This window comes from Perca fluviatilis, chromosome 18, assembly GCF_010015445.1.
Source record: "Perca fluviatilis chromosome 18, GENO_Pfluv_1.0, whole genome shotgun sequence".
NCBI classification, from domain to species: Eukaryota; Metazoa; Chordata; class Actinopteri; order Perciformes; family Percidae; genus Perca; species Perca fluviatilis.
In genome coordinates this window covers 13,186,073-13,205,074 of record NC_053129.1, presented here as the reverse complement: position 1 = coordinate 13,205,074, position 19,002 = coordinate 13,186,073, and the positions used below count along the sequence as shown (strand labels likewise).

The 19,002-nt window shown below is 40.9% G+C and overlaps 1 protein-coding gene across 3 annotated transcripts in view; it reads left to right on the top strand.

Annotated features, from left to right (window-relative positions):
- The first annotated feature begins 2,737 nt into the window (after window positions 1–2,737).
- LOC120546943 (pleckstrin homology domain interacting protein) overlaps window positions 2,738–19,002 on the top strand; it is a 53,687-nt gene continuing 37,422 nt past the window's right edge. For all 3 annotated transcript variants that reach the window (XM_039782213.1, XM_039782211.1, XM_039782212.1), the window contains exons 1-9: window positions 2,738–3,072; window positions 3,186–3,244; window positions 3,330–3,359; window positions 3,510–3,569; window positions 7,377–7,527; window positions 8,133–8,231; window positions 8,556–8,716; window positions 17,226–17,447; window positions 18,541–18,641. In XM_039782213.1, coding sequence (XP_039638147.1) covers window positions 3,033–3,072; window positions 3,186–3,244; window positions 3,330–3,359; window positions 3,510–3,569; window positions 7,377–7,527; window positions 8,133–8,231; window positions 8,556–8,716; window positions 17,226–17,447; window positions 18,541–18,641 — 923 coding nt within the window. In that variant the 5' untranslated portion in view covers window positions 2,738–3,032. The remainder of the gene's footprint in view (window positions 3,073–3,185; window positions 3,245–3,329; window positions 3,360–3,509; window positions 3,570–7,376; window positions 7,528–8,132; window positions 8,232–8,555; window positions 8,717–17,225; window positions 17,448–18,540; window positions 18,642–19,002) is intronic.

Here is a 19,002-nt window from a genome sequence, read left to right as displayed (position 1 = left end):
TAATAGAAAATGCAATAGAAGTTGAAACATTATGTCCAAGGTGGTTAATTGCTCATTTCAGAAAAGCTCAACACACTGTTACCGAAAATGAAATGTGTAACTGATCACATTACCTTTTTGTTCGTAACCTTTGACTCCTCTGTGGCCCTGTGCACAAATACGAGCTGCAGAGTGAGGTTGCCTCCTTGTGGCCATGTCAGCCAGCACAACAACAACAACAACAACAACAACAAGTCCAAAAGTGGACATATTATGCTTTTCCGTATTTTCTGTCATATCTACAATGTTATAATGTCGGATTTGCATGTTAAACGTGGCCAAAACTTCAAATAATCAGGTAAACGTATTTTAGACAAATCCCTGTGAGCTAAAACGCTCAGATTTCCAACTGTTGTGAACGCTCCAGTTTTCAACAGTTTTTTCTATTCTCGGCTAAGTGTTAGGATGACAGGTGATGTGGATAGGGACTGACAAAGGCCTTCAAACCTGGCCTTACTCCTTGACACAATGTATTTCCAAGTCCTAAAGCCTGTGAAGTACAGATTTCAGGATGGTCTAGTCTAGTGGTTGAAGAGACCATTCTTAAGACGGTTGACACATCTGAGGTGGCACTAAATCCCTAACGGCTGCAGGGTTGCTATACAGCAGTTGAACTTTGAACTCTGAATTCCTTGCAGCAATTGACGCGAGTAAAGGCAAAAACAATAGTAATTAATCAAGCATTCCTTAATCATTAGGCCTGCATTTGATTACAATTCTGTAAAAGTGCCTGTCAGTCAACTGCACTTGTGTGATTACACCCTATCCAAATCCATGGGAGTAATATTTGACAAATTTAGCCTGACGTGACATTAACAAATTTGACACAGCTGACCTAGCTGTATTAGTGGAGGTCAACATACACTTGTGGGTGCAGAAAGGGCAGAATAAGCCTACTGCTTTCTCACGGAGTAGAGAATAAGCTTACCTATCTGCCAGAACACTTTTGACACCAAAATAAAAGTAGTTACTGGATGCTCACATTCTCTGTGTAACTCCTGCCTATCTGGTACAGTGTAAGTATTATTTGCGGTTGACGCTGCCAAAATGAATCCATCAAGTGCTAAGCAAAGCATACAACAACAAAAATGTCGTTCACAGCACTGAACAGGATTTGGGGGAAATGTGTGGACTCCAAACTGTCAACAAAACACACTGTTACAAAACAAATAGCAGTTCAGACGTGAAATGGCTATGCATATAAGATGTATAATATGTTGACATATTCATTTGATTATTCACACCTTAGCTATTACAAAGAGACTGAATGAAATGATTCCAATTAAATGGGCAGAACAGTAAGCTCCTGTTAAATGATGTCTTACGTGTGTCTGCGTTTGAAAATTAAACATAAAAAGAGAACTACATCACAGACAACTATTTTTTTTTTTTTTTTTTCATCCAAAAAACAGAACACATTTTCAGTAAATAACAGAGGCCAAGAATAAGTCATCTGTTCCAAGTTTTTATATCATCAGCTACATCCCAGCCACAAACTCATCTGTTACCTGATGTGTCCGCCAGGGAGTTAAGTGACACAATTGCTATATAAATAGGACAAAGTTTTTTATACCTGTCAACCTGTAACCTGTGTCTATAGTTTTTTTAAATAATGCTATTGGATCCAACAATCTACATTAGGCTTACATATGCTACAATGATAAAGTGCTAGAAATAATCAATTATTTAGGTACAAGTATACACCATATATAAGCACCTGCACACAAGCACAGTGTTACTACTGAGGTGAAAAGAAAATAATAGTGTTGAAAATGTGTGAACAAAGGTCAGTGTTTTCTGTAATTAGGCAACTTATACTTTTATTGATATCTTTCTTCAAATAAAGGAAAGAGTAAACCGTTTAAAAGGTCTGTATGAGACTGGGAGCTTGTGTTTTGTTGGTCACCTCCTGAAAAACACATGTAGGCCTATTTAATAGATAAAAAAAAAATACATCCTTTACACAAATAATACCACGTTATTTAACTGTAGTAAATAACACCGTAGTGTTCTTCCCTTTTCACAACTTTTTAGTGAACCATAGAGGAAGTGTGCTGTGTGATGTACGTCCTTGATAATATTCCTTGATTATCTATCTTGGATAACTGTCTCATTGCCATTAAATTCCTGTAACTCACGAGGTTTCATTCATTTAGCTGCATTCCCCTTCTTCTCCAACCCTTCCCCCATTTTACTGCCTGGCAGTATTTGGAAGAGAAATGGACGACTTCCCCACCAAACGGCTCCCAGAGAGAGTGGGTGTGTTAGCTAGACATCTTGTTACACAATAACGACAGAGTAACAACAAGCGAGGCCAATGAGGATACACAAGATGAACACATCTAGCTGTATTATTTAATAAAACCTAGCTGAAACGGTTAGATCGGCTGTAAATCCCCCTCAAACACGGTAGCCATGTTCTACATCCGCAGCTACAAATACAGAAAAATAGAACAGGAATTGCGTTGTATTAATCCGCAAAAAAATAAATATAACTTTTAATATAAAGGCCTGTAATTATTTAAACGTGATACATGTCATTTAGCTACGAAGCAACAGCCATTCTGCAGCAATGTGTCCTCTCCTACAGCAGGCTGCCATTTCTACCTCCCCCTCTACAGTGAAACAAACACACCACTTGTATTCTTCCGCAGAGGGCTTGCGCTTTTTCTTTTGAGGGGGAGGGGGTTTAAAACAAACATTTCTCCACGACTGACCAACCGCCACTAACATTTACTCCAAGGGGATAGTTAGCCCAAGAATAACTTGGCGGTTGTTTATTTGCTCGTGGAGGACGGCGTTTTGCGGGGTAAACCGTACATCGCGCACTAATTGTCGCTTCGCGGAGAAATACTCGACGCAGCCGGGACTTTATGTGAGCGGAGCTGAATGGAGGCAGCCTCTCTTCCTGGTGGATAAACAGTGACAGCTACAGGGCAGCCACCTAGACCCACCACACAGGCTGTGGCGCTGCCCTGGCAAACAACACCAAAATGGCTTCAGACAGTACACACATCGCGCAGTTGACTTCTGGTGAGTAAAGGAGATCGGAAAATATGTCATGGTTGTTTTAATATCCCCACAATTTCCTCGGTGCCCTCTTCTAACGCAGCTCCCGTCCTCTTCTCCCCCTCCAACCATACCAGAACTGTACTTCCTAATAGCCCGATTTCTAGAAGCTGGACCGTGTCAAAAAGCAGCCGAGGTTGGTGTTTTTGCATTTTAGGACAATTTATAATATGTCCGGAAATGTCATGGGGTGTAATTTTGTATTTTTATCCGATTTTCAGACCCTGATAAGGGAGGTGGAGGAGAAGGAGGTAAGCAGTCAGCAATACGAGAGATGCTTCTCTCTGCACTGTACTTAGTGATGTTGCCTTTTCTCTGATTTATCATTTGACTGTTTTAAAACATGACTTGATACATTTATAACCTGGGTGATCACAGTCCACACTATTTTTCCATCTCAGCTGCTACCCATAAGGCTGGACTGGACAGGGCAGGAACACCCCGGGACGTACGAGAATTTGGTAAGGGAGCTCTATAACTGAGGAAAAAGTTTTTAGAGAGCAAAATAAAAATTGAATTTCCCGCAATTTTTAAATCAGGTGGTAAAGAAAAAACTGTAAAGGACTTTGCAGGGCGAGCTGGCTGCAAGTTGGGGCCGTTCTGGGGCACCAAGGGGTCGGGTCCCAGCCTCCTGTGCACCGTGGTGTGCGAGTTTGGTGCCATGCATGTCCAAAAGGTTGTGATAGTTGTTGTAAAAATGTGTGTGAAATGTTGATACGTCATGAGTGTTGTGGTGTAGGAGCGCCAGGATCCGGAGGAGGGACTCCCTGCGCCACAAGCCAGAGAGAGATGGAGGCGCTCTTGTCCTGCAAGAACCTATCGTTTGTGTTGCATGGGTTGAAAACACACACGGGGGGCAAGAGTTAGAAAACAAGAGTTTTTTTAAGAGAATATAAACAGTATATTCAGTAAAGCTGGAGTTCCGGCGCTCGTTTGAGCGGAGGCTGCTGTCCGGTTGTTGTGGAGTCATTTTGGAGAGCAGTTTTTTTTCTTTTTTTTCGGGGATTGTGGTGCAAGCTCGGATGGAAGCGAAGAGATCAGTTTAAGTGAAGATGCGAGGTAACGTTGAGCCGATATCTTATAATCGCTCTATTAATTGACATGCTAATTGCCATGTAAACAAACAGGGCTCGTCTGAAAGCGCCGTTACGCATGGGGGCGTGGAGAGAATTAATCATCGCTTACATGTTTGTTTCTTTGCCAGTCTGCCGAAAGTGTAAGCCCCACTTTTTTTTTTGCTATTTTATTTGATTCAAGTTTTATTTAAACATTGATACAAGAATAATGACCTATGGCCTATTTAAGCTGCCAATACCTACATTTTGTAGATTTGTCCTCTCTCTCTAACACACACATTCAGACAGATGGACATCCGAGACGAGGTCGCTTGAAGTGTAGATTGACCGGGATGCACATTTAATACGTTTAAGAAATTATTGACAGTGTCTTTCCGCCTGCCTGCCTTTTTTTTTTCTCTCTCTCTTCCTGCTTGGCTCGTTCGGCTCTCCGTCCCTCCTCCTTCCATTCCCTGCCGTTCAGCCTGCCTCCTGTCTATTGTGCATAATTTCCTCTATTTAAAAAAAATAAATAAAAAATACTGCCGACGGTTTTTAATTATTAGACCAAATAGAAAGAAGGGTGTGTAGGGGCAGGGCCGCTGGATGACGGTTGGATATGTTTGTCGGGCGGTTGTAGGTTGACGTCTGGGCTGGCACAGAAGGGGGTTGGGCAGCAATGAGGAATCAACGCTGCCTCCAATGATATTGTAATCATTAACGGTATTAATTGTGGCTAATTAATTAAGGCGAATTCATTATATGCGTCATTATTTAAACGTCGCATATGAAACTGATCGGAAACACGATATAAAAAATATTGGACCCGAATGAAAACAGCAGCCTGTCATATTATAACCATTTTCACTACCGATTCATTCATTTTCATTTTGACCTAATATGATGAGTGAATTTTAAACAATGGACGCGTTTTTCAGTTGCTAGAGCTGTACGTTAAAGATAATATGATCTTGAATCAGTGCTGTTTATTGATTTTTAGAGCAGTGTATTAAGATGGGATGATGTGATGATCGTACAGAAGGTAACTTGCAGTCCCCTGTGTACAGGGCCATGTGCTTTCAGGCGGTGCTGTTGTGACTGGGGAAGTGTTATCCATTACCCTTAAGAAGCAAGTAAAATGGAGCAAATTGTTATTACATATCACTCCGTTGCCTGGTTTGTGTGTGTGTGTGTGTGTGTTGGCTCTGCGTGTAGGCTACCTGAGAGGGGCTTGTACGTTGATACGCGCTTAGAAACACTGATCACGTCTCTGAACTAGCAACGATGTTGAAAGCAATTAAGGGGTCATTAATTGTGTGTGTGTGTGTGTGTGTGTGTGTGTGTGTCAGTGTCACAGATAATAAGTGTTACTGTCAGTGCTCAGATAAAGCAATGGACTAAATGTGTGTGAGTGTAGTAATTGTTTAATTTCAGGCTTATTTGACCTCGTTCTGACATTTTTAACGAGATGTGTCTGAACAAAGCTGATTACCGCATGTGTGATTTAAAATGAATACATTTAAAATAACCCTGCATCCTCCAGTCACTCAGGCGCGGTTGTGTGTGTGTGTGTGTGTGTGTTGTTTCTTCAGACATAGGGCCATGCCAGCGTGTGTGTGTCCATGTGTCAGTGGAATTAGAGAGATACACTGTGTTTATAATAGTGTGGCTTTTCATCCAGCTTCATGCCCCCCCCCCCCTTTTCTTCATTTTGTGATATAGATATTTAATAATAATCATTTTGTCAGAGTGCTTGTCATGTATTTGAAATGATGATATTTTCAGAGTTTTGGGAGCAAATGACATTGAGTAAATCATTTGATTTATTTAGTCCTTATTAGCTGTACTCTGTTTATATCCATGGAAAGCATTTGAGTTGAAACCCTCAGAGAATAGTAATTGAATGATTTTCTAAAAGGGCACCTTTACTTCACAAATTTCAGCAAACCAGCAGGCATTTAAGGGTAGTGACCTTGTTTTTCACTTCTCCTTATTTTGCTGAAAATAAATGTTTTGTGTGTGTGCTTAAGATTTTGAAACTAAATGGACTCAAGCCACAGAATGAACCTTTTTTATTTTATTTTTTTTTAATATATTTTTATTGAAGGAAGAACAGAGTGATGCATCACATACAGAAGAAGTTTAACAATACTCCTTGTTTTACAGTTTTTTCAGAACGAACCTTTTTGTCAAAATACATATTTATTCCCTTTTATATTTTCCAGCCAGTGTTTTTTTATTTATTTTTTTATAGGCAAGGCAAGGTTATTTAGCTTTATTTGTATAGCGCATTTCAACAACAGGGCAATTCAAAGTGCTTCACGTAAAACATTAAAGAGCATTTAAAAACAATTTTTAAAACCGATAAAATACCAGAATAAAAGTTACAGTGCAGTATAGGAAATTAACAATTATTTAAAGAAAGGCAGCATCAAAAAGAAAGGTCTTCAGGCGTGATTTAAAAGAACTGAGAGTTGCGGCGGGCCTGCAGTTTTCTGGGCGCTTGTTCCAGATATGTGGAGCATAAAAACCGAACGCTGTTTAGTTCTGACTCTGGGGACAGAAAGCAGACGTGTCCCAGACGACCTGAGAGGTCTGGGGGGGTCAGAGTGTAGCAGCAGATCTGAAATGTATTTTGGCCCTAAACCGTTTAGTGATTTATAAACCAGATAAAGTATTTTGAAATCAATTCTTTGAGGGACAGGAAGCCAGTGTAAAGACTTCAGAACTGGAGTGATGTAATGATGTGATATGATTGATATTGGAGGGAATAATCATTTTTGTATCATTATTATTTTCATTGAAAAATATAAAAATACAAATAAAAATCATTATAGTGTGATTTTTGCGAGGATCTGTACAAAACAAAGATTGATTCTTTAGTCCGTAGGATACGATTTGTAAGCCGGGTCATTTCGGCGGCACCACAATACTTACTTGAGAATTTGAACACGTATTTTGCCTTTAACTAATATTGCGCCCCTCTTGCGATTTGGATATTTCACCAGTCCATATAGCGATTTCGATAAAATTAAATAGATAAATTATGCAGGCCTCGTTTGATGTCCTGACACAAATAAACACATTTTTTTTCAGTTTCCCTTTTGACTATACCACCCTGCTCCCCTCTGACTGGTGTTTTGTCATTTACCACTCTGGATACAAACTGAGCTTTGTGTGTGTGTGTGTGTGTGTGTGTCTGTGTGTGTTCAGGTGAAGCTATACCGGCACATCAGTCCAGACCACCTGCTGCAGGTCTGCTCCAGAGTTTGTCCGCTGCTGGAGAGCGAGCTCCCTGCCAGCGTGCCTGGACTCAGCAGCCTGCTGGGGGCCGGCAGACAGAATCTTCTCCGCTCCAGCAAGAGTGAGTGGATACATAGTAGAGCTGGGCAATATATCAATATTATATCGATATCGTGATATGAGACTAGATATCGTCTTAGATTTTGGATATCGTAGTATGACATTAGTGTTGTCTTTTCCTGGTTTTAAAGGCTGCATTACAGTAAAGTGATGTACTTTTCTGAACACACCAGACTGTTGTAACTGTTCTATTATTTGCCTTTACCCACTTAGTCACTATATCCACATTACTGATGATTATTTATCAAAAATCTCATTGTGTAAATATTTCGTGAAAGCACCAATAGTCAACACTACAATATTGTTGCGGTATCGATATCGAGGTATTTGGTCAAAAATATTGTGATATTTGATTTTCTCCATATCGCCCAGCCCTAAATACATAGTACATGTGCACATGAGCTACTTTAAAGTACACACACGCAAACACACGCACTCAGGCTACTACATGTCTCTGTCCGTGCACACTGACAGACCTCATGTACATAACATTATTTCCTGTGCTTAGGCAAATGACATACAGAACAAGCTCACGTAGACAAGTCATAATACAAACTGTATAATGTGTGTGCCTGTGTGTCTTTATGCATCTTTTCTTTTCCTCAGGCTGCAAGAATGTTGTGTGGAAGGGCTCAGCGCTGGCTGCGCTGCACTGTGGACGACCACCGGAGCCGCCTATTATCTATGGGAGCCCGCCTAATATTGGTAAAGAAAACACTCGAATTTTGCAAAACAAAAGATTACATTCAACTATTTGTACCCTTTGGTGTCTTTGATATCCAGTTTATGAGTCAGATCTTACATGTTATACTGTATCATTGCTTGCCAAGGTTTTTACTGCCTGTAGCATTTGACAGTGATTTTATTATTGATTTGCTTCGGAATCACAGTGTGTTTCTGCACAGGGTTATTCACCGTTGTGGCCCATATCTTTGAATTTTTTTTTATTAAATGAGTGGGTTTTCATAGTTTGGATTTCTTTACGTATTACGATGTCTTCACCTGTGTCTATCTTTTCTCGCCATCCAGTCGAGACGAACTTCGGCCGTCGACTGAACGGCTCCTACCGTCTCCGGCAGCTGCTGCCCACGGCTGTGTACCTGCACATGAAGATGCACAAGAGGATCCTGGGACACCTGTCATCGGTGTACTGCGTCACCTTCGACAGGACGGGACGACGCATCTTCACGGTAACACCGCAGTCTTTGCGTGCGCGCGTGTGGTGTCATGATGTGTGTTGTTTTGCTGCTTGCGATGCCTCTGTGTGTGTGTGTGTGTGTGTGTGTGTGTGTGTGTGTGTGTGTGTGTGTGTGTATTGTTTAACTATATTTGTGGGGTCCAAAAACCTGGAGTCCAGTATACTTGTGGGGTCCAGACAGCTTTGTGGGGACAAAATGCTGGACCCCACAACTTTAAAGGGCAGTTTGAGGGTTAAGACTTGGTTTTAGGATTAGGGATAGAATTAGATTATGGTTAGGATTAGGGTAAGGGTTAAGGTTAGGCATTTAATTGTGATGGTTAAGGTTAGGGTAAGGGGCTAGGGAATGCATTATGTCAATGACGGGTCCCCACAAAGATAGTGCCACGCACTTGTGTGTGTATGTGTGAGTGTGTACTGGTGTCTAAGGAGCCCATTCAGAGTGATTTCAGTCACATTGTTGTGCGCTAGTGTTTTGTTTAGAGTCACCTCTTGTATGTTGTGTATGTGTTTGATTGTTACAAGCTGTCTTTTGCTTACCAAGGGTCCGTATTCCCCGTTGTACCAGTTCTGGTAGGAGGTAATTATTGTTTACCTTACACTGTGTGTGGTGGGATGCTTTTACTGAATGACTCACAGCTTCAGCCAAATTCAGCCTGCAGGGGAGTTTGTTCTAAAGAAGGTGAAACAGGGAATTCCCCCCCCGGTCTCTTTTAAAAGGAGGAAGTTGACCTTTGCTCTCTGGATGCCCCTCGTATACATGTGCTGTCTTAGCTTCTGCCATGTGGATGGGTTAGAGATACCGCGTGGGTAAATGACATGATATTGGTTTCATGTTGCCGTCTTTCTGTTTGGATCCTTGAGTCAAACACTGCCTGCTGCTAAACACCATTTTCAGCTTTCACTTGTTAAATCTCTAAAAATGGCTGGCTGCTGAGTGGGAGGGAGGGCTGGGTTAGATTGACTCCCTCTGTCTCTCTTTTGCTGTTATCTCTCTTTCCACCGTTTTTGCACTTGCTTGCTCTCTCTCTCTTTTTTTTCTCTCCCCCGTCCCTCATCCTGCGCTGCCCCTCCTTTGTTCCTTTCTCTCCCTCCCTCTCTCATCTCCTCCCCCCCTCTTCTTGCCATGTCTCATCATAACTGGAGAAAATGTTTCCTCTGAGGCGCTGGCTAAGTGCCAGAATTAAAATTCGTTCTTGGTCTCCCTCACTTTCTCCATCTCTCTTTTTTCCTCTCCACCCCACCTCTCTCTCTCTCTCTCTCTCTCTCTCTCGCTCTCTCTCTCTGTCTTCTTTCATCACAAGATCATTTTTATTTATATATTTTCTTATTTTTGGATGTCTTCAGTCTTTTTACTCCGACTTTGCTGCAGTGGAAGACAGATTGATTGATTATTTTATTTAGCCTATACATTCACTGTGATAATTTGTGATCGATGAGCAATTGCATGTACAGTAGGTTTAGTTAAACAATCGCGTGGCAAACCGCCACATTGATTTGTGTAATATAGCTTTAGAAATTGCTGCAAGCTCATTATCACGGCCGTTAGAAAGGACAAATTAGACTAGCTGGTTTGCATTGTTTGTCCCTGTGACGATCGCTAACATAACTTACTATCTATAGCAACAAGGTAAGTTTGTGTCAAGTCTACGGCTTTTTCAAACACTGCACCGTTCAGGCCTGACTGTTATATTGGCAGTTGTTCGCCCATTTTGCCACACCTGTAAATTGTCCTTGAGCTTTTTTTTTTTTACTTTTTTTTTAAATCACTCCAGTCAGACTCTGTTCTGCTGGTGATGGAGTGAGTGATTATGGGGTGGGGGTTGGGGGGGGGTTCATCTCACATTTCCTCTAAAATCAATGCTGAAGCTGAAAGTGTGGCCTGTCTTATAAAATGCTTTGTAGATATATGAGGATGGATGTTTTGGCATGCTCTGTTACTAACTACATGGAATCACATCAGGCTGTCTGACATGCACACTTGATAATTAGGTTAGGAAAGTTGTACGACCACGTTTATTTCTAACGTGCCATTTTTTACCCTCAACCCTCCTCATTTACTGATGTAGCTCTGTGTATTTCTTTTTCACAAATCACACAGACTATTTAAAAAAAAAAAAAAAAAGATTAGATCATGTCACACTGGGTTTCTGCATCTTGACACTGGTTACCTGTTGGTTTTAATCATTATTTTTAAGATCGTAATCAAGGCACAGATGTGCCTGGCACTACGTTGAGTCACAAACTCTTTAACCCCTTACATGATGGATCCCAGCCAGAAATTCTCCGGTCCCTGGAGTCCCTGTGAGCTGTTTCCATGTCTTGATTAAGGGTCTTGATCCAGACTAAAGGAGTGTAAGAAGCTGCCTCTAGGCTACCAAATGTCTTATAGGCTTGGCTTTATGGATTATGGATTATTTATTATTATAGCCTTTTCAGTGTTTCCTCTAGGAATTTTTTTAGCAGTGGGGGCAGATCTGTCGGACACCCTTCATAGGGAAACCAAAACCCAAAGTAGGCTATAGTATGAAACCATTCATAATGAAACTAATTGCATATTTGCCTCAGTGGCAAAGTTGGCCTTGCAGTGTGCATTTGATTTTTCTTGGCTTTTGGGAAAAAAACTCCAAGGCTGGGTTACACTAGAACGGCCAGGACGGTCATTTTGAACCGTTTTGAAATTTATATGTGTAATAACTTTGCTAAATAAAAAAATACAATCCTGCTGGTACCTAATTTTTCCTAAAAGAGTCTGTATTTTCATTTAAAATAGTTTTTATATACTGTACATTACACAAAAGGCAAAGAAAATACAATCACTTTGACCTATTTTGGCCATACTGTATTGACCGCTCGGATTTTCGCGGTTTTGTTTTTAATCTTTTGCGTGGTTGAAGATGCATCTTGGTTGTTTAGTAATAATCATAGTCTCTGTCAGAGAAACGTAACTAGCGGTCTCGAGTAACAAATGTGGGCAATGCATCACCGATGGGCCGAAGGCAAAGCCAGAGTCGGTAACGTAGGCTACGGCGTGGATGGACTCGGTTCTGAATCAGAAGAAAAGCACCGGGCGATCGCTCTGTGATAGGCGCAGTACACGTAGACGGTAGCTGTCTACGTGTTCATGTAACTTTATACATGCTACAACTGGCTGGAATCATTACACACATCCTCTCCAAGGAGTGTACCAGCTGTAAAATGTCCCGGAGGAAGTTCATGCAGCAACTGGCAGAGGAGCTGAGAGCGTTGTTTATGGAGGAAAAAAAGGGCAGCGGCGCACGGTCCGAGCTGCGCACCGCTGCAGACACCAAATCGGAGGCAGTGCCTGCCAGGTTAGGTTAGGTTATAAATGTTCAAATAACATACTTTTAATTGTTATTTGGCTGTGAATTATGTTGAATGAATTTCCCCCAATATGTTTCATGAATGTATGAAATAATCACGGTTTAGTCTACTATGCCATGATATGATATCAAGGGCGTTGTATTGAATCAACAGCCACGTGCAATTTAGCTAGCAGGTGAAGGTGAAACAGAAAATGTGCAAGAACTATAGACTAATACAGGCTTAAATGAACTGACAATATAAGTTATACGACTTACAGTTGTCAAGAATGCACACATGCCATCTCAACCGGGTCCTCCGGACAGCCTGTCTCTTTTTTCCTTCTCCGTTTTCTCCGAGTGGCGCGCGTGCCCACTCGCGTTGTGAAGCGCGTGTCTGGGCTATTCTCCGTCAACGTGCTCTTTACAATCACTGCTGATAGACGGCTTTTTGTATATATATTTCTGATGCCGTGGCGGGAGAAATCTAACCGTGGCGGACCGCCACTTGCCAATCAACATAGAGGAAACACTGCTTTTTGAAGCATTGTTGTTCCTTTTTTTTAGCTTCATTTAATAAATATTTTACTCCGAGGGCCTTCTTCTTAGTAGCTTACTCCATCTTCTTTGGTTCCATTCTACTTACCGCTAGTACTCACAGAGCAGCCCCGTCTATATCACACATCTCACGGTGCTTGTGTTCAAAGGCACGTTGAATGACATTCAGTATGCTTACCTGCTCACTGTTAACTAGGGGTGCACGATTCAGAAAATGTCATGATTCGATTCCGATTTTTAGGCTCATGATTTGATTCAATATTGATTTTCCATTCAAAAAACGATTCACTGTATGTAAATGTAGTTACTTTTCCCATGTGATTGCAGTAGACATCCAATTTAAAAGAAACACAGCAAATGTAGTTTGTAGATGTAAATGTAGTTTGATATTACTTTATATGTCTTCATACAAAAATAAAACCTTTTGCAACTAATAACTGCAAAAGTGCCAGGCTTTGGCCAGCTTTCAAATACATTTAATTCAAGTATAAAACTGTTAAATAAAAAGAGCTTTTACATTTAGCTTTTAAGTGCTGTACTCAGATCAAACAAAAAATACTGCTACATGTGGTTTAAGGAGTACTTCAGCTACCAGGTCGACTGTTGAAATGTGAACTCGACTGGGCACATTGAACTTCCTAAAATTAGGCCCTTTCTTTTAAGAACTGTGGCAACTACAGGCCATTCAACAGAACTTTTGTGATGTGTCAGAATCACATAATGGATACACATTTAGGTGTATGTATGTGTGTGTAACAGTTCATAGTCCACCACTGGCTGGAATCTGTACATTCTTTTGCAGAAACAGAAGCTGGTCTACTTGTTTTGTGTTTTGTGAGTGAGCATGCTCCGCTGTGCAGTTACGATGTGTCCGGCAGTGTAGAACACTCTCTCTGACGCAACGGTGGGAGTTTAGAGCATTGAAAGAGTGCGTTGGTTGACTGGCACGGTACTTTAGGTTGTTGTTCTTCCACGTCTTTAATGTTAATCTCTGGGTGATGCCGTACCATGTGAGTTCTCAAGTTTGTGGTGTTTTCCAAAATACTTCACTTTCGCTTTGCAAAGCCTGCATATGGCATGATTCCTATCAAGTTCGGTCTTCCCCTCGAAGGTTATAAAAGCCGAAATGTGTCCAAACTTTCGCCTTCAATGAGGATGGAGCAGGTTGAATCATTCTTTTGGTGAGGTTTGCACATAGACAGTAAAATAAATGGACCAACAGATCCCGTTGCTCTGGACGGAGACCAGTGAAGGATATTAGAAGCACTTTTCCGGTGAGGGCTGAGCGTTGCTTGACGACGTAGATGTGACGTGAGCAACCTGTCTGGAAGTTGTAAGTCTTCTGGTAGCTGTGCCAAGAGAATTCTCAGTCATTCCGAATCTCGCAGAGACGAAGAGCGTAGGTATATGTAAGGAGATAACATGGACACAGGCTAATTATTGCTAACTAAAATGCTAGTTAACATTAGTAATTAAACTAAATGGCTAATGTGAGTCAAATCTGCCTGCAAGCTTCTCCTGTACTATACGGTAATTCCAAGGGGGTAAGCTTCGCTTCTGAACGCAAACCTCCGATGGCGCCATTTTGTTGCTACAAAGGTATCACCTCTTGTTAGCATTCCACTGACCGCCATTTTTTTTTTTTACGTCACTTGACTGCGAATAACTTTACATCTGAAGCATTTAAAGACTCTATTTGTCCATTGTTTAGTTCTAAAGAAACACGACAATGTATTAAAGGCTCCATTACCTTGTACCTCACGTTATGGCTCCGTAGCAGACGTTTTTGTAAAAATACGCTAACGATTGTGTCATAACTAAGTGACTTACTGTCGCACAGTAGAGGAATTACCGTATAGTACAGGAGAAGCTCGCAGGCAGTTTCGACTTACATTAGCTGTTTAGGTTTAATTACGAATGTTAACTAGCATGTTAGTTAGCAATAATTAGCCTGTGCTTATGTTATCTCCTTACATATACCTACACTCTCCGTCTCTGTAAGATTGGAAATGATTGAGATTTCTCTTGTCACAGCTACTAGAAGACTTACAACTTTCAGACACGTTGCTCACGTCACATTTACGCGTTGTCTCTGTCAGTTGAGAGGCTGCGCAGTAAAGGAAGAGATCACCGGAAAAGTGCTTCTAATAGCCTTCACTGGTCTCCGCCAGAGCAACGGGGTCTATTGGTCCATTTTATAAATGTCAATGGGTAAAATCCTCTGCTGTGACATTAGTCACGCGGTGGTTTATGACACAATCGTTAGCCTATTTTTACAAAAGCGTCTGCTACGGAACCATAATGTCAAATACAAGGTAATGGAACTTGCTACATATATGGGTGTTTCTTAAGAAATAAACAATGGACAAATAGAGTCTTTAACGCTTCAGATGTAAAGTTATACACTATCAAAGTGACGTCAAAATGAATGGCAGTCAATGGGATGCTAACGCGGTGAGTGTGACGTTAGCATCAAAATGACGGCCATAAAGCTCTGCGTTATGGAGGCTAGCTTACCAAGGGGTAAGCTTCGCTCACTCAGAACTTCGGCCATCTATGGCGCCATTTTGTTGCTACCTGGCCATCACCTCCTGTTAGCATTCCGCGACCGCCATTTTTTTACGTCACTTGACTGCGAAAAACTTTACATCTGGAGCGTTTAAAGACTCTATTTGTCCATTGTTTATTTCTAAAGAAACACGACAATGTATAAAAGGCTCCATTACCTTGTACCTCACGTTATGGCTCCGTAGCAGACGTTTTTGTAAAAATAGGCTAACGATTGTGTCATAACCAAGTGACTTACTGTCGCACAGTAGAGGAATTACCGTATAGTACAGGAGAAGCTCGCGGAGGCAGTTTCGACCTGTTAGCTGTTTAGGTTTAATTACTAATGTTAACTAGCATGTTAGTTAGCAATAATTAGCCTGTGCGCATGTTATCTCCTTACATATACCTACACTCTCCATCTCTGTAAGATTGGGAATGATTGAGATTTCTCTTGGCACAGCTACCAGAACACTTACAACTTTCAGACACGTTGCTCACGTCCCATTTACGTTGTCTCTGTCAGTTGGAGGCTGCGCAGTAAAGCTGGCCATCACCGGAAAAGTGCTTCTAATAGCCTTCACTGGTCTCCGTCCAGAGCAACGGGGTCTATTGGTCCATTTTATATATGTCAATGTGGCTTACCCCCTTGGGTTTGCCATTGTTTGCCAACTACTTCTGCTGCACTCGTTCTTCTTCTGATGATGACAAGAGTGCCCAGGCGTCAGTGTGAATTTGACGCAGCGCCATCTATGGGAATGGCGAGGTAATGTAATTTCAGGACAATAGTGTCAAAACGGGGGGAAAAATATAAATGAATTGATTTTTGGAATTCTATGAATCGATTTTGAATTGGTAGAGCTTGAATCTCTATTCAAATTCATATCTATTTTTTTGCACACCCCTACTGTTAACCCATCATTATGCATACCCAGATGCAGGGTAGCGTTTACATGGTGGCAGGAACCTGATTTCCTCAATAACCCACATATCAATCAGGAGAGTGAACAATCAAATGTATTCAAGTGTATGATGAAACAAATTTTAAAAGAGTCTTTGTCAGTTAGACCCCATCGTGACGTGGTATATGTAGGGGGCGGCAATAATGCCGGGATTAGTTTGGGATATTTCCCCCTGGGTTCTAGACACTGGTGGTGGTAGTGAAGAGAGTTGTTGAAGACTAGGGCTAGGATAAGATAAGATAAGATAAGATAGACTTTATTAATGTCACACTGGGGAAATTCCTGTGCTCCAGCAGCTCAAAAGAAAAAAAATGACACATCAGAATAACACAAACACACATTAAATAGACATAGGAGAAAAAAATATACAGAAAATATTATAAGAAATAGAATTAGTTATAATAATAGTAATAATACAAACATATTTACACTATAAACACCCTTATACAAACAGTATATATACACAGATGTACAGATGAGTAAGGTGTGGATGAATAGAAATGACATATTGCACAGTTTGAGGTGACACAGAGTAATAAATAAATAAATATGCATAGTGCAGAATAGTGTCCAGTGATGGCTCACATTGCAGGAACAGCTAGCAGTGCTACATTATGTATTATTATGTTAATGTTGCATTAAAGAGTCTGACTGCTGCTGGGTATCACATGTTGATTTGGCAATGCTTACTCTTACTTACTTCCTCTAGATACTTTAAACTTCAGATAGCCCAAGATTATCTTGCAAATGTGTTGATAGCTGCAGTGTGTACATAATGTCCTTACTGGTAATACAAATTAGACAGTTTGTGCAGATGACTAAACAAGTGCCTTGAAATGTTCATTGTCACTGCAGATTAATCACCTCCTATTTTCTGTATCTCAAGAACCTCATTCCTTCCTCATTTTGTGTTCCAAGTCTGTCAGTCTGCTGAAAGTTGAAGGGCGCAGTGTGCCCAGATGTATTTGAAAAGTCTTTTTGAACTTGACATGTTGAATTTGTCTTACTAGAAGTGATGCAGAGGCAGACAGGCCACTTCTCAAACTGTATAAAATACAAGTCTTCACTCACGTCTGATAGCCACATTGGCGGCGTCCTCTTTCTTTTCCAGGGCTCAGACGACTGCCTTGTGAAGATCTGGGGAACAGATGACGGCCGTCTGCTGGCGACACTGCGCGGCCACGCTGCTGAGATTTCCGACATGGCCGTCAGCTACGAAAACACCATGATCGCTGCTGGGTCCTGTGACAAGACTATCAGGGTGTGGTGCTTACAGACCTGCGCCCCTTTGGCCGTCCTGGAGGGACACGCTGCCTCTATCACCTCACTGCAGGTACCAGGACGCTCAGGCTGCGTTCTTTTGTGTGTATGTTTTTCTGTGTTTGGTTTGCCCAAAAAGATGATTTGAAAGCCACTATATAATAATATCTAAAATTCTTGCCACCATGCTATCTGTTTGTCTGTCAGTCTGTAACAGTACATTGTAGAAACTTCCTCCTAACTGGACAGTTAAAGCAACTCTAAAGTTGCAGCCTAGCTGATGTTTTTATTGGCATTCTGCAATAGGTTTCACATGTTAAGTAGATGAGGTCAAGAAGAAACCTCTATCATATGGGCAAAAGATGGCATGACTGGCTCATATTCAATATGTAATAAAAGCCAGTATTGGAACTTTGCACAATGTTGCCAGTCGTTATAGGATAGGGCAGGCGTTATTCTATGTTTTTCTTATTGTGTTGGTTTCCACCCTCTCTACACTTGCTGTGGCATTCAGCTTCAAGCTGTTTGTTCCTACTGAAGACATCAATCTAAATATATATATATATATATATATATATATATATATATATATATATATATATATATATATATATATATATATAATTTATTTACTAAATTTCCATCTGGGGATTGCAGTTTTTAGCAAAAATTACTCAAACAAGACTAAAGTGCATTTGTTGGGGCTGATTTCAGCCATAAATTAATACACGTTAGTAAGAATTTATGGCAGTAGGTAGGGGTTAAGTGGGATTACTCAAAATAAACTACTGTACCCATGCTCATTGTAACAAAAGAACATGAGGAATAAGCCAAATTAGGTTTTGGCCACACAGGCTTGGTAGGATCAGTTCTTTATGTTTTTGGTCCTTTTCATGGGATTTCTCGACAATAAGAAGAATACAGAACGTTGCCGGCATTTTCCTGTAAAGGTTCAGGATTTATGTTATCTGTTAAATCTTTGATCCTACACAGTTGGTTTTAGGCTGGTATGCTAATCTCTCACATCTCCCTACACCGTTGCTGGATGCTTTTTTAGCTTATGTGGGTTAATTGTCCTTTCTTTTTTGCATTAGTGTTAGCAACGGCTTTTGATTGCCCATTATACTCAGCTGCAAGCTCTAATTGTTTTTTTTTTTTTTGTGCAGTTTTCTCCTTTCTGTTGCGGCTCAAAGCGTTACCTGTCTTCCACCGGAGCTGATGGCACCATCTGCTTCTGGCAGTGGGATGCACGCACGCTCAAGTTTGGGTGAGAAACACAAACGCAGCACACACAGTACGCACAGTCTCATCTGCACAAGTGCCGTTCACACCTTCTGCCTCCAACATTTTTGAGCATTTTGCTAAAAGGCCATTATTTCTGTCATATTTGTGTTTGTTTGTCACATTGTGAAAACAAATAGTTTACTGTGTTTTTATTGTGCTGTGTGTGTTATCTTCATGTTCTTGAATGGGCTTGCCTTATGCAGAACATTCTTTAAGACTGTATGGATCCAAACTACACGAGGATTTAGGGCGATTTGTCACTTTTTTTATGGCTACTCTCATTTTAAATTTTTATTTTCTTCAGTGCTTTATCAATTGAATTTCACTGTACCGAACATGCATTT